This window comes from Euprymna scolopes, chromosome 26 (assembly GCF_053919585.1).
Source record: "Euprymna scolopes isolate OS-2025 chromosome 26, ASM5391958v1, whole genome shotgun sequence".
Lineage (NCBI taxonomy): Eukaryota > Metazoa > Mollusca > Cephalopoda > Sepiida > Sepiolidae > Euprymna > Euprymna scolopes.
Genome location: NC_136507.1, coordinates 59,565,823 through 59,581,685, shown reverse-complemented (window position 1 = coordinate 59,581,685; position 15,863 = coordinate 59,565,823). Strand labels below are relative to the sequence as shown.

Below are 15,863 nucleotides of genomic sequence, written 5' to 3'. Positions count from 1 at the left end.
TTAACAACATTTCCAAAAACACTTCCTATGTATTAGTCGAACCCTCAAAAATGACCTTAAAATCATCACCAGAAATTTGACTTATACATAAGTATATACGGTATATATGTGTATATTTCTCTTTTATCATAAATAAAAACATGTCCTTCAAAAACAATGAAATATATATATATATATATATATATATATATATATATATATATATATATATATATATATATATATATATATCGTCGCTAGAGAAAGAGAGTAAGTAGAAGTAGAGCGAGTGAGAATGAAGCCACATTTTATTTTGGTTTGAGAGAGGGGGGAGTCACTTTTTTTTTTCTGATGCCTGATCGATATATCTTTCTAGCTAGCTAAGATATACTAGATTTATTTAAATAATCTTCCTTAATTTTAATTTATTTAAATTATCTCCTTAGAAATTAAAAAAAGGGGTATTCTGTTATGTATTTTTAAATTAAACCAATTAATTACTGTTAATATCGACGAAGTTATTTGCTATGGGGACTTAACCATTTACTCGTAATGGACTCTTCTTATAATCATTATAAAACTTCGAGTTTTAATATTCTCGTGGTGAATTCTTGCGATTCAACGCGAGACTACGAGCTGACTAACTTAACAGTCAGAAAACACCGGCAGCCTTTCTTTGTATTCACTTTCTTGTACAATATATTCTTTTGTTACCTAAACTTGTTATTCGAGTCTTTTTTTATGACTGTTTCCTATGCCACAATAACTGGCGACAAGGTATTCGAACTAATAACATCGTATTCAAAGGATCCACATCAACAACATCGGTTTTGCGACGAAATATTTGAATAAGCAGGATAGTGTTCCAAAACCACTAACAATAGTCGGTACCGTAGAACTGGATGACCAAACGTTTTAAGGACCAGGAAGCAACTATGAAACACTTTACTGAATAATTTTTTCTAGTAACCTCTAAAAAGAAGAAAAACACAAAGGCAATAAACTTATTCAACAGATAAAAAGTTATAAATTAAAAAATCCCTAAGTTGATTGTTTTTGTTAAATTGAAAAGTGACGTCTTGGTTTTGTTTTGTTATTTTGTGTTTTCTCTTGAAGAGAAAATTTAAATGTGTGATAAAAACAAAACAAAACGTAATTTTAACTTTTTTTTTTCTGACAAGAAAATAATATTGAACGTTAATTGAGAGAGAGGCGTATGTTTTTATCGTTTGAGCTCAAGATCTACATTGTGTTAATCGTTAAGAAAAAAGGCTACGTGGAAAATTGTAAATTATTTTTTACACGTTCAAAGCCATTTTCATTTTCTCTCTCTTCTTAAAAGAGAAATATGAAAAACAATGGAGGACTTAAAATCAACTAAGGCACAAATATAGCAATAATAAATGGAGCTTCAAAAAAAAAAAACGAAGACAGGCGTAAATGGTCGAATACCAAAATGGAACAACAACAGAAAATGAAAGAAAGATTTTAAAACATGAGAAAACAGACTTATTACTACAAACAAATAAGAAAAAATAACATAGCCTTCTCAAAAAAACGCATTGAGAGACTTAGATGTCTGAGAGAAAGAGACTTAGATGTCGTACAAAGCTAAAACTCTGTAACATCATCTTTATATAGATACTCCCTCAGGCATTTGGACTCATGGACATTAAGTGTCTGAGGGAGTGGCACTCGTCTGACATGACGTTGCAATCATCATTATGTATGTATGTATGTATGTATGTATGTGTGGCTGAAACTTTCGACAGAGGCAACGGATTTTCACAAGATCGGTATTGTTTTGAAGCTCGACCTTTCAGACGACAAATATCGAAAAATTGGTCAAAAACATTCTTTCCTTCACCTTCAACTGGGCACTTTTCTACAAGGAGGAGTCGGTTTTTTTTTGGGGTTTTTTTTCGCCGATATTTTCGAACGTCATTCCTCTTTTCGATTGACTAGCCTTTCGCCATTTAAACCCTCACCATTTCCGGTTTGTTTGTTGTTGTTGTTTTTTTTTGCTCAGCACACACACCTCCAAACACCCGGGCAACGCCGGGCACCCAGGCTAGTACATATATATATATATATATATATATATATATATATATATATATATATATATATATATATATATATATGTGTGTGTGTGTGTGTGTGTGTGTGTGTGTGTGTGTGATAGAGAGAACAATAGAGAGGGTGGAGGTAGAAAGAGTGATTTTTGGCATAAATGTGTGCATACAATTATCTGCATGTACGTTATGTGTGTGATCATGTTTTAGGGAAAGAATGCGATGCGTGCTGTACTGCTGTATATATGCGCACTGTTACGCACAGTGTATGTGTGAATATTTCCGGTTTAGTGTTTAGTCATGCGGGTTTTCATCGAGCTTGCGAATGAGGTTGTGTTGACTTAAGGAATTGAAGGAATACGTTTTCAAATAAAGCCGAATTGCCAGAAACAGCGTCTATGTCAATAGATTTAGTGGACAAAAATAAAAATAAAAATAAAAGTGGGGGACGTTCATTGACCACCGCCTTCTTTTTTATTTTGTTATTATTATTTTTGAAAAAGTCAGTCATAAACCGGTTCTGATTAAAGAAAAGCAATCGCAATGATTCGGGTTTTGTTAGCGCTGCACAAATCACGCTGAAGACCAGCCTCTTTGGCGTGTTTGTTCTGTCCGCCATATTGTTTCCGTGTTGGCTGTTAGTGCTGATTTTCGGTGTTTTTTACGATTTCTACCTTTTTTAATGAAACAGAGGTAGTTTTGGAAACTCGAAGTCCCTTTTCACATAAAAAAAATTCCCATATTTAAAATTGGCGACCGCCAAACTTAAAATAAAAATAAAACATCGCCTTCAAAAAGTCAGGAAACGAAAAACGTTCGCGTAATAAATTTCGTCAGCTATATTGGATAATTTAATTTCTGAATATAAAAACATTTTTATTTACTTCGACACTGATTTTCAAAATAAGAAAAGGACATTTTATTGCAGATATGAACCGAAAGAGGCAAATTGTGTACTCAATTTTTACATCCTATTTATTTGCTTGCTTAGGTAAGTACGCTTTTATGTTCAACTAGGTGTACTTTAGGCATCTCCAAAAAGTCACCACATAATTAACCCCCCCTCCTATATGTAAAACGATGTAACTTTATTATACGTTAATATTATCAATATAACTTTTGTACCATTTAAAAGAAGGGCAAAATAAACTAGAAATAATTAAAAAAAATTTTTCATCGTACGAAAATAATGAAATTGCGAGACGAAAATTGTGTTTACAGAATTGGCGCTTTAAAATAACGTTCTCATGTAGTAAGCATTCCGAAGTGAAAACATACCCGTGTTTAATAAATCTAGCAAAAATCAACTAATGATCAGATTTTCGTGAAATTTTCGATACTTTCCGTAAAATATACGAAGGGAATTTTTTTTAGTGCGTGTCCCCCCTCCCATATTTATTTTTTCGAAATTTTAACAAAATATATTCAAATCTATCGAAATTTCTATTTATTATGAAACATAAGAGTTCAAATAAGTAAAACATATTTATTTTTTAAAACAATAAATACATGTATTGAACAAAAACTTACCTTGAAGTTGCAATTAAAAACATTGATATAAATTTAATATTATTATGTTTTTTTAAATACCGTTTTTTTCTCATTAATATATACTATAATCAGTTGAATTGCCAAGAAAAAGAAACTTCCTAAAATAATTTAATTTTTAAAAGATTAAAACGATTAAAATTACATTATTTCAAAATGTTCCGTTACAACATAGATTTTTAATTAATTGTGTTTAAATTTTTTTAATATTAAGCTTTAGTATAAGTATGACTCTTGTCAGCTATTTTATCGCCAAATTAAAACCGATTTAAAAATATTATTGCACAAATATTAAACGGCTCTCATATCTGTTTGTGTCTTTTTACCGAACAAAAGTATGGAAGCTGATGGTTAACCAAATGAACATTCAGTAAAACCGTATTTCATATTTAATATACAAATGTTTATAATATTATTAATCATTAAACTGTGTAAATCTTAAAATCTAACAAAATTATAACAAAAATTAATTATTAATTGCAGTTTGAAGAAGATAAACAAAAGTTTAAAAAATCAGTAAGTCGCTTCTGCTTTTCCATAGTTCGTATAGTTAACACAAGTCTGACGTCACAGAATCATGCATTCTTTTTTTCACATTCGGTTGACAATGCCTAATGTACTTACCCAGGGTTATTGGTGATTCATTTCGCTTTTATTTTTTGTTTCGCGTTTATTGTTTGTTTGCTTTTTTAGTCGTTGGGGTTTTATTCATTTTTTTTTTCATCTAAATTATTATTTTAGTATTTTAAGTAGAATTATCCTTTCATAATATTCTTCATCTTTCAACTAACAATCATTCCATTTCATGAATGCATATTCTTGAGTGACCTTTGGTGACTCATCAGTGAAAAAAAAAGATACATTCTATTATTAAAACATCATTTCTTCGCTAAATTATTTTAAATGCTTCTAAATCTTTTTCAAATATTGAACGGTCACTGACTGTTGTGATAACATCAAATTAATTACAATCATAATGGAACAGAACAGAGCATAATGGAAATTAGGGGAGACTTGTTGTCACTCAAACTTCAGAGAAAGCTACTAGTTCTTATCCGTGAGAAAACACTAATAACAACTGGCATAAGAGCTCCTGGCGGTTCAATGCTTCCATGTGAAGGAAAGTCTGGCACAAGGCTAGAAGGCGAGAAAGCCTATTCCTTTAGGGAAAAAGACACACTGGCGGATACAAACACAGCCATTAATTGACCTGTCGGCATGTGCCTCAGGAGATGGATAATAAACCACCACCCCTCTTGAAAGAAGGAGGTAATGTCTAGGAGAGTGTACCTTGTAGTCCCGTGCTGGACCATGCCTTATCATGATGTTATTGTTGTTGTTGTTGCTGCTGCTGCTGCTGTTTCTGATTTTATGTTTCATTCATTTATTTCGAGTGAATCAGATCATTATTGTTGCCATTTATTTTCCGAGATCTTTCCAGTTAGAATTCTTTTCTAGAAAGTCATTGTATATTTACAGGCGTGAGTACGTGAAAGTATTTCTGTGAAACGACCTGGATTTGAACATGTCGCATCCATATCATTAACTATTAAATTACCGTCACTTTGTTGATTTTGCTGCTGCCATGGCAGCCCCTATGTTGTCGAATTGATTGACAAAGACAGATTCTCCCCTTAGTATGCAATACAGCTGTGAAATAAGTGACTAACTAACTAACTAACTAACTAACTAATTAATTAACTAACTCAATAATAATAATAATAATAATAATAATAATAATAATAATAATAATAACTACAACAAGAACAAGAACAATAAATAATTTGATTAATTTCTATTGTATTTTATTTTGAAAGTATAAGGATATTAAAATATGTATATGAAAAAGTGAAGTGAGGGTTGAGGACATGCGTAGCATGGAAAGAAATGATGTCTCTCGGGCTCGTTCCAGTATTCGCGATCATTCGTTCACATCAATCGTAGAGTATCAGGATTAATAACTATAAATAATGATTCGAAGTTGAATTAATATATTCATTATAGTTTGTTTTTTTGTTTTTTCAAAACCCTTTAATTTTTATTCAATTATACATCTCAATAACCCTTTTGCTCGAGTGACTTTTGATCTTTATAAATGGTGAATCATTAGTCAATCATCCACCCCCCCCCCTCCAAAAAATGAGCAAATCCAATTATTTGCATAGGAGTGTGTGCATTTAAACACATTTTCTTCTGATCAATTTCTTCCTGTTACTATATCAGATTTCTGCAACAATAGCATTTAAACATATTTAATTAAACATATTCGTCGAACATAAAAACTACTTCCCAGAATGAATGTGCAAATGTTCGTTTTGACAAATTTGGTTTTGTATTATTTTTATTTACTTTTTATTTATTTATTTATTTTAATATTATTCTCATCTCGGTTGTTGTATAACTGGAAGTTGAAAACAAATTCTTTTCATGGGTCAGTGACATTCAAAGAGGGGTGACAAAATTTCACCCCTCAAAATTTTTTCAGCCAGGCTAAGGTGTGAAAATAGTCGGAAATAGAATTTATTTATCATATATTATGTAATTTTTAAGTTTTTAATTTTTTAAAGATCTTTTTTTAAATATTACAAACTGTTTTAAAAAAAATGAATTAGTCATTGAAGAATCTGTTTGCCGATTTTTTATTGAAAAATTTAAACCCCTATACTTTTGAAGTTTTTAATAGTATATTTGAAATCACTCATTTTATTGTTTTAACTATAAAAAAATTGAAAGAAAGGAATAAGTGGCGGTTATATATATATATATATATATATATATATATATATATATATATATATATATATATATATATATATATATATTTACAAATATATATATACATATATATATACATATATATACATATATATATATACATATACATATACATACATATATATTTATATATATATTATATATATTTATATATATTATATATATTTATATATACATATGCATATATGTATTTATATATATATATATATATACATATACATATATATATATATATTTATATATATATAGTTATATATATATATTTATATATATATTTATATATATATATATATATATTTATCTACATATATATATATATAATAAGTTATGAAAATATATATGGTAATTAAGCTACACAGCAATAGCAGTATCAGAATTTTGGGGGAATTTTTGACACCCCTAACAGAAAACTGCGATTAAAATATAGAAAACTCGTAATTTCTCTGTCTAAAGTGGGTTATTTATTTTCTTTATAGAATATGCTTCCAAAATAAACTATTTAAGTTGTTTAAAAAATAATAGAAATATTATTTTTCATTGTTTAAAAAACATTGTTTACAAAGTGCGTGCGTGCGCTCTGGGAAGCCATTTTGTTACGTAGTGAAATCAATTGATTTTTATGAGATGAATATTTTTCAATTTTTAAACTTTAAAAATCTATCAAAATTTTCCTATTCGTTCAATTGTTACGTTTTTTTCAGGGTGAATGTAAAATTTTATGCTCTTTCCGATAAACTAAATATAATATTTTAAACAAACGTTGTTTTATAAATTATCCCCCCCCATTTTGGAATGTTTATGAGAATTTTAATAATTAATTTTGTTTGGCACGTTTTATATATCACAAATTGAAGATAAAACATGAATAAATAAAATACTCAAATTTAAAACAACAAAAAATATCACTTATCTGTAAATTTACCGGTAAAGTCCAAAATTTAAATCCTTCTTTTTTCGATAACCACGTGTTTTTTTTTGTTTTTTTTTTTTGTTTTTTACGTGGAAGCTTAATTTTTGTTTAGAATGCTCCAGTAATTAATGGTCGATCAGTTTATATTTTTATATTTAATTCCTGGTTTCCTTTTTTTCGATATAAAAAAAAGACGAAACCGGATAATGCAGATTTATAGTATAATAAAAAAAAAATTCAGGTATTTCTTTAAGATATTAAAAAAAAATACCGTTGCATATCTGCGTCATATCGTAATTCGTGTTAATGAAAAAAATGAAAACTCTCAGTTTTTATGTACGATAGCGTAAAGGCACAAAAAAAGGGACAAGTTATCTCCCTTAAGTCAGGCAAAAACGTAACTGACTGCTACTGATCCTACCCGACACTAAGCATTCTTCGGGGCAGACGTATTTACTAGTCTTTAAAGAATTTTATTGGAATAATGGTGAGTTTTTTTGTTTTTTTTTTACTACACGTATTTTTTAACTTTCTGTAACTGATGAGAAAGTTGTATTTAAATTTTATTTTGACTTTTTAAACTTTATTTGAGTAAAAAACATTAATTTTTCAGGTAATTTCTACACTTTATCGCCGAAAATGTTTCGGCGATAAAAAGTTACGTTTGTATTATTACTGTCTCTGTCTATAGGGTCAATATGAAGCCACCCTCGAAAATTCCTTTAAAATTACGGCCTAATCTGTTCATTGCAATGTGGCCATAAAGTGGGTGCCCATTTGACGTCACATCATTATAGAAAAGTGACCCCCCACTTTGTGACCATTTGTAAAAATTTTTATCTTGGAAACTACTAGTTTCGTTTGCCGTATATATAAATGGTTATTTCCGTTTTCAGCGCCCCCGAAAACCTTTAAAAGTGGAAAATTTGAAGGAATATAATCCAATATCGAGATTATTAAGGTTTCTGAATTAGTGTTTTTTTTTTACACTTATAGGCCTCCGTACATAAGTAAGAGATAATTTTTCACTTCCGGTGTCGTTACAAGTTGCTTTAAAGACACGCGTGGTCGCGATGTGTGTTGGAAAAATCCTTCCATTTAAAAATACATGGATTATAATACATAAATATGAATAAATTCTCATACAGGAAGATTAAAAGAAAGCATATCTTACTCATAGAGCAGGTGAGTGACATTTTGCCATTTAAAATATATACCGTAAGATTCAACTGTGTTACTTGTTCGACATTCCGTGAAATGTTAAGTGAAGAAATCGAAGGAAAAATAAATAAAATTGTTTATTTCTCTATTAAAGCTTTTATGATATTAAAATTTGGTCTTTGCTCGTTTTATTGAAATAAAATTTACGGGTTTAAATTACGTTTTACTATTATTAAAATCTGATAGAAATATAGGTGTATATTCAAAATGGCGACTCGCCTGAAAATTTCCCCAAAATTCTGATACTGCTGTGTATTCCGCGTTTCATTCTCGTGTGAATTCGTCAGGCTTATGCGCCTAAGCCTGCGCATAAACCTGACGAATTCTCACGAGGATGAAACGCAGAATATGCTGTGTTGCTTAATTGCCATATATATTTTGTGTAGCTTAATTGCCATATATATTTTCATTACTCTATGTATGTATCTAGCTCTATGTATGTATCGAGCACTTGTGAAGGTAATACTGAAAATTTAAGCATAAAATTATATCTTCGTATATTAATTTATGTGATTAAATAAAATAGTTATATATACATATATGTGTGTGTGTGTGCGCACGCGTTCTTATGTGTGTGTGTGTGTGTGTGTGTGTGTGTGTGTGTGTGTGTGTGTGTGTGTGTGTGTGTGTGTGTGTGTGTGTGTGTGTGTGGTCTCCTAGCCAGCATTGGCAAACCTTACAAGGGTTTATAAAAATAAGAGTGAAAAAAAACTTCTAACAATTTCAAAGTGTTGGCGTCAAATAAAGTGAGTATTAATGGAATTAGTGAATTCCAAACTTCTTCGCATCTCTATGCAAAAACACTTCTTGGCGACTCTTCTTCTTTAGTTTATGTAGCGGTACAGGGAAATATAAGGCAATAAAATCCCATACTACTGATAGAAATTATTTTTGCTAATTGCTATCTTTGATCTCTTTAATAATTTAGTTTTTACGTTTCTCAGCTAGTGACAAGACACACAAAAGAGTGTAAATTTGCCAAGATAAAGATGTAAGTGTATATTTTTAAAACTATTTTAAATACAGTCAAAATGTGTTTCATGAATTGAAAATTAATCATGGCTTTGTTTTACAATATACATAGGTACGAAAATGCGGTCAAAAACAAATACGTAATAAATAAATGTTATTAAAGACAAGATAAGTCACTATTCCACCTTTCTGAATAAGTTTTTAGTGATTCTACTCAATTTAAAATGTTTATTTGGCCCGAAAAACAAATCATGTTAGGTGAGAATAAGAAAAAATGGCCGCCACTTTCTTATTCTCACCTGACGCTCGACACGATTAAAATAAGATTAAATTAAACATTTTAAAGTGAGTAAAATCACTTAAAAAACTTATATGTTAATAATGAAATGAAATAACTAAGAAATGTTTTTTATTTCAACTAGACTGTAGTTTTAATAACATTTTAATTTACAAATATAAAATATACATTTATCGAATAAATAAAATAGTTTCTTTTATTAATTACATAATACCTACACGTTTATTTTTGGTAATCTTTTAGAATAACAAACAATGCAAAAACAATGGGTGAAATAAATAAACAAAAAACAAATGTTATCAAAAGCAAGCTAAGTTACTTTTTACTTAACTAGATAAGTTTTTTGTGTTTTAATTTATTATTTACATTTTTTTACACTACTTTTATTTTCTTTATTAACATATTCATAACAAATACAGAGTAGTTGGAAATTAAAACAGACTTATTATTAGTTGTTGTTATCAGCAGTCGAGTTGGGGTTTTTTCTTGCTGGACTTTACAGGCGACTCGCTAATTTCGTTTTGTTAAAGTTTGAATTCCGTTCCATTTTTTTTTACACCCGTTCGCGGCCGCCGTTTTGCGTTCGACTTTTGTTAACAACGCGATTTTTCTTTCGTGTTTAAACTTTTATTTTAATGTAATACGAAAGTTCAAATTGTTTTCTTTGTAAAAATAAATATATTCTTTTACTAGATAGAAGAGTAACTTATCTTGTCTTTGGTAACATTTTTTTTGTTATATATTTGTTTTTAGGCCAATTTATCGTTTATCGTTTTCTTGGCTATATTGAAAATGCACAAACTCTCAGAGTTTCTTCCCTAGGACGGTCTGCCCGTAGAACACAATACCATTTATCTGCTTCCCGGCTGATTATAATCCGGTCGTCTTCAAGTCTAATGTAAATAAATTCGTATTGAGTCGCCCACATATATAGTCTGGCCCTATCTAAGTTCCACGACGACTGATTTTTGTTTCGCTATCTACCTAACACTTAACCTTATCCCTGAGTGGTGTTCGTTCAAGTAATATATGAAAAAAACGAAGGATTAGATATTAAGTTCTGTCGGGGTCAAGGGTACATGTTGCAAGCATGGCCGGAATCCATAGTGGTGTGCAAAAAAAGATCAAGGACATTAATCCAATGGCCGTTTTTGTACCTTGTTCTAATCATTCTTTAAACCTTTGTGGGAAACATTCGTTTTCTAACAGTGCCTCTTGTAACATTTTTTTGAAATCTTGAGGAGCTGTACACTTTTTCGCTCTGTCAACTCATCAGTGGGATGTGTTAGTAAAGTACACATGTCTTACAGTGAAGAGATTGCCCACCACTTGCTGGAGTGCACATGCTGATGCAGTGAAGCCGGTGATACAGAGGTTTAACCAGTTTGTAAAAGCGATTGAAACTCTGTGTGATGTCGAAGAAAGCGACGAGACAAGAGACACAGCGTACAATCTGTTGCCAGCTATATGCGACTTTTTCTTGTTATTCTGAAGTGACGTTTTACAAGAAGTAAACGTAGCTCAGAAGTACATGCAAACACCAGATATTACTCGAGACATGGTTGCTGCCAAACTAAGGGCTCTCAAGGGTCATTTGGAAGAGCAGCGTACGAATGTTGTTGACAATGCCGTCCAGCAAGCACTTGCAAAATGTGAAGAACTCGATATCTCTACAGAGAGGAGAATCAGAAAAAAAGAACAGAATGCCAGGAGAAGAAGCAAGAGATGCTGGATTGTCATTGCAGCAGAAGACTAATAAAGCAATGTTAGAGTGTCTGGAACGTTTCCATATCGAATTGGAAACCAGAGTACAGGCAATGGATGACATTTTGTTGACATTTTCTGCCGTTCAGCCAAATCATATTATTTGTGCCAGCGAGGAAAAAAATACAATTGTCTGTTGCCAAGCTCACAGCTGTGTCTGATGAGCTACCTGAAGAAGACCTTTGTCTAGAAATTCCACGTTTAAGGCGACACCTACTAGCAGCTGAAATAAACCTGGAAGAAGCCAAGCACGGGACTGTACTGCAATTCTTACAGTTTATCAAATGGGACTTTGTTGAGTCATTGCCATATCTTACGCTGGTTTTAAAATTCCATCTGACAATATGTGTTTTTTTTTGTTTGTTTTTTGTTGTTTTTTTTACATAGGCATCACCACTTATATAGGCCAAGAGGCCACTCGAGGATAAGGGTTAAAGAGTGTACAGTAGAAATTGGACAATATAGTAACCGTTAGTAATGGAGATTCGGTAAATTTGTTAACTTATATGGAATGGGTCATCAAAAACTTATTTACGTTAGACTTGAAGACAACCACATTGTAGTCAGCTGGAAAGCAGAAAAACTGATGACAATTCCATAGGCGTGCAGTTCTAAGAAAGAAGCTTTGCTCATGGAATCTACATTTAGGTTTAGGCACAGTTAAGAGTGGGGGAAACTAGTGATAGTGCTTTCTGCTAGACGGGTATTTCTTGTGAAAGTTTGGCGAGGGGGGACCATAGAATGGATCTCAGCCGAGCACTTGCCATGAAAATAACGATAAATCAGAGACAATCTCGCAACATCTCTTCTGTGAGAAAGAGGTTGCAGGGAAGAGAAAAGGACATCCCCCACAAGGCTACGAAGTTTATCTTGAACTATATCAAGGCAGGATAAGTCCTTTCTAGCAGCTCCTGCCCAGATGTGGCAACAGTACTCCATCTTTGGACGTACATGGCTCTTATATAGATAGAGAATTGCATCAGCAGTGAGATATCTACTTTTTTTTCAGCGGCCTTGACAACGGATTTAATGTATATGTTCCATTTAAGATCAGGAGTAAAGGTCAAGCCCAGGAGCTCGTCAAAACATAAGGCCTCCCCAAGACGAGAGCCATTCATTTCAATTGATACCAGATGGGGATCAGAGCGTTGATGATGTAAAGATAAAAGCTTAGTTTTAGATGTATTAACAGTAACAGGCCACCTCTTTCCCCATTGTACCACTTGTTCAAGATCAGAGGAGAGAGAATCAGGGAGAACTTGGTCGTTTACGGTCTTAGATGTGCTACCATGGATAGTAGTGTCATCAGCATAGATGCCTACGAATGATGTAAGGGTGTGATTTGGAAGATCATTAATATAGATCAAGAAGAGAGTTGGACCCAGAATGGAACTCTGAGGGACTCCAGCATTAATACTAAGAGCTTCTGATTTTTGCCCATCAACCACTTCTTTTATGAACCTATCATAGAGAAATGATTATATAATTGAGAAGTCATTTCCAGCTATACCGTAGCTTGAGATCTTGTGAAGTGAACCTTTATGCCATACTCTATCAAAGACCTTTGATATATAAGGAGCAATTGCCATAGAAAGGTTGCTTCCGTCGAGAGATTCGCTAATCCTATGAGATATAACTGTAAGCACATCTGCTGTAGATCTAGCAGAACGGAAACCATATTGCATGTCACTAAGAAGGTTACTTTTGCTGAGATGGTTGATTACTTCTCTATTTAACACAGACTCCAGCAACTTACTCATGAGGCACAGGAGACTTATTGGCCTGTACTGTGAGGGAGATGAGCGATCACCTGAATTCTTAAATACGGGGCATACTGATGAGATTTTCCAGAGTAACGGGAAGCAATTCTCCTTAAGACAACGTTTAAACAGTTTTGTAAGGATGGACGCAAGTTCTGGTTGAAGTCTTTTGAGTACTATAATTGGAATACCGCCAGGGCCTGTTGCTTTACAGGGATCAAGGTTTTTGATTAGCTTGGCAACATCACGTACAGATATTTGTATATCACATAGCATGTTTTCTGATACAGGAGAAAATATTGGAGGTTGGCAGCCTTGGTCGCAAAGGTTAGAATTAGCTGCAAAGTTCTTGGCAAAGAGTTTGGCTTTGTCTGATGCTGACGAGATTACCTCAGGTCCATTTATGAGAGTTGGGATAGAGCACACGCTTCTGTTCAGGATTCTGTTTGCTATTTGCCAAAACTGGTGGGAACCAAACCGCTGCTCAGCTACTTTAGACTTGACGGACTGAGCCTACAACTCTCTTGCGTTCTTTATTACTTTTTTACAGTGGTTGCTGGCAGTTCTGAGAGTGGCTTTAGTCTCAGTACATCTATTACGTTGGAAGCAATGGAAAAAGTGATTTCTATGCTCAATGGCAGCAGAACCACGGCTAGCTGTTAGGTTTTTGCTGGAATTTTTTCGAGGGTATGAAACTGTCTATACCTACAATTAACCATTCTGTTAGGTCTGATACTATAATGTATATACACCCTTTTTAAACATAGAACGCAGAGGTAGATCTGATATAAATGTGCGGAAGCTATCCCAGTCAGCTATAGAGTATCGATATACTGTACGATGGAGAGATACATCTGGGAACTTATTACATTTCATTTTTATCTTAACTGATACAACTGAGTAATCGGAAGATCGAAGTGGAGACAGAACAGAAGCAGGACACAGTTCAGGGCAAGTTGTGAGAAAGAAGTCTATGAAATTTGCATATTGGCCGTCAGTATCGGGAACACGGGTGGGTTCGTGAACAATCTGAGTGAGGTCATAAGCAATGGAGAAATCATTACAGAACCTCCCCTCATCATCGGTCTTGTTTGAGTGAGTTAACCATTCCATATTGTGAACATTGAAGTCTGCACAGACATGAATATTAGCTGAAGGATAAGCAGATAGGGCGTGGTCAATTTTATCGAGTGAAAGAAGTTTCTCCAAAATTAAACTTATAAAAAATTACCACCGGTAAACCATGAGCCAGTTGAGACTGTCGGATCTGTCTGTTATGTCCATTGAAAATAAACTTATATGACAAATAGATATTGGCAATGTACTTGACTAGTTTGCCACAAGGAAAACAAGAAAACATTCATTCTAAGACTATAATATCGACGGCACACTTGTTTGTGAATTGCAGTGTTTTTGCAAGTGAACACTTGCTTTTAAAGATCAAAGTACGATGGGTGTAGCGTTTTATGTAATGTTCCGATATTTAATAAAAATATTTATTGGGATTTGTTTTGTCTCCGATTTAAAACACTATTCTATTTATTTTTTGCTTTTGTATTATATAAATACAATTACAAACCAGAATGAAAAATAGAAAAACGAAAATTTCAAATTGGATATGATGAAACAAAACTAAAAATAACATAAAAGATAACGCCGAAAAGTAGAGAAGAGTGCGTAGAGAAAGTGGAAGGAAGCTGAGGGTAATATTGATCTACCTGGTTCATTATGCAGGCGAAAGGATATTTGAATTTTTGTCTCCACAAGAACTCTGTGAGTAACTTTCTAATAGCTCCTTATCGGTTCCACATTCGATTTTCTTTCTTTACTTTGCTTACCGCCACGATGTGGTTCATTGTCGTGTGTGTAGTAGGGTTAACAAAGTTTATAAATTCATCATCTTAATTATGCGGAAATTTTGGCAAAAAAGAATTTTATTAAAGAGTAAACTTTGATAAAAAAATAATTAAATAAAAAAATGAATTGAAACTTTTAAGCGTCTGCTAACTTGAATTCAATTTGCTAAGCGGCTCGATATCTGTTCGTAAACGCTCGTGAAGATTCGGAAAAATCGCGGTAACAAAACTGCATGAGTACCGTTTTTCTTTCTAGTGTAGATTTAAATATAGAACAAAAAGATCGTCAACTCACAGTTTCTTTTTTCTATTCTTTATTTAAGTGTCTCATTTCGGCTTTTTTCTTCGTAATTTCGTTTTTCCACCCATTCATTAATTGTTATCATCTCTTGATCCTCTCCTATTTCATTTTATTCGCTTCATTTCATGAATTGATAAGGCAGGTCAGCCGTCTGTGTCTCTTTGTTTTCAAACCATCTTTTCCGATTTTACTCATAAACGAGTTTTTCTCTTTTTTCTTTTTCGGCGTTTCTATTCGACTGCGTTTCTAACGCCCCCTTTCCTCTTCATAGCAACAATTAATTAATTAATGTATTTATCCATTTACAAAATGACTCTTCATAGTATACACTTATGTCTGTCTTCCAAAGGGTTTTCATACTAGCAAATAAATTTATTCTTATTGTGATATTATGAACAGTTATA

At 32.4% G+C, this 15,863-nt stretch overlaps 1 protein-coding gene across 1 annotated transcript in view; it reads left to right on the top strand.

The window, feature by feature from the left end:
- Window positions 1-2,627: 2,627 nt before the first annotated feature.
- Window positions 2,628-15,863, top strand: part of LOC145248091 (uncharacterized) — a 79,447-nt gene continuing 66,211 nt past the window's right edge. Inside the window, exon 1 of the mRNA XM_080109877.1 lies at window positions 2,628-3,045. Coding sequence (XP_079966003.1) covers window positions 2,985-3,045 — 61 coding nt within the window. The 5' untranslated portion in view covers window positions 2,628-2,984. The remainder of the gene's footprint in view (window positions 3,046-15,863) is intronic.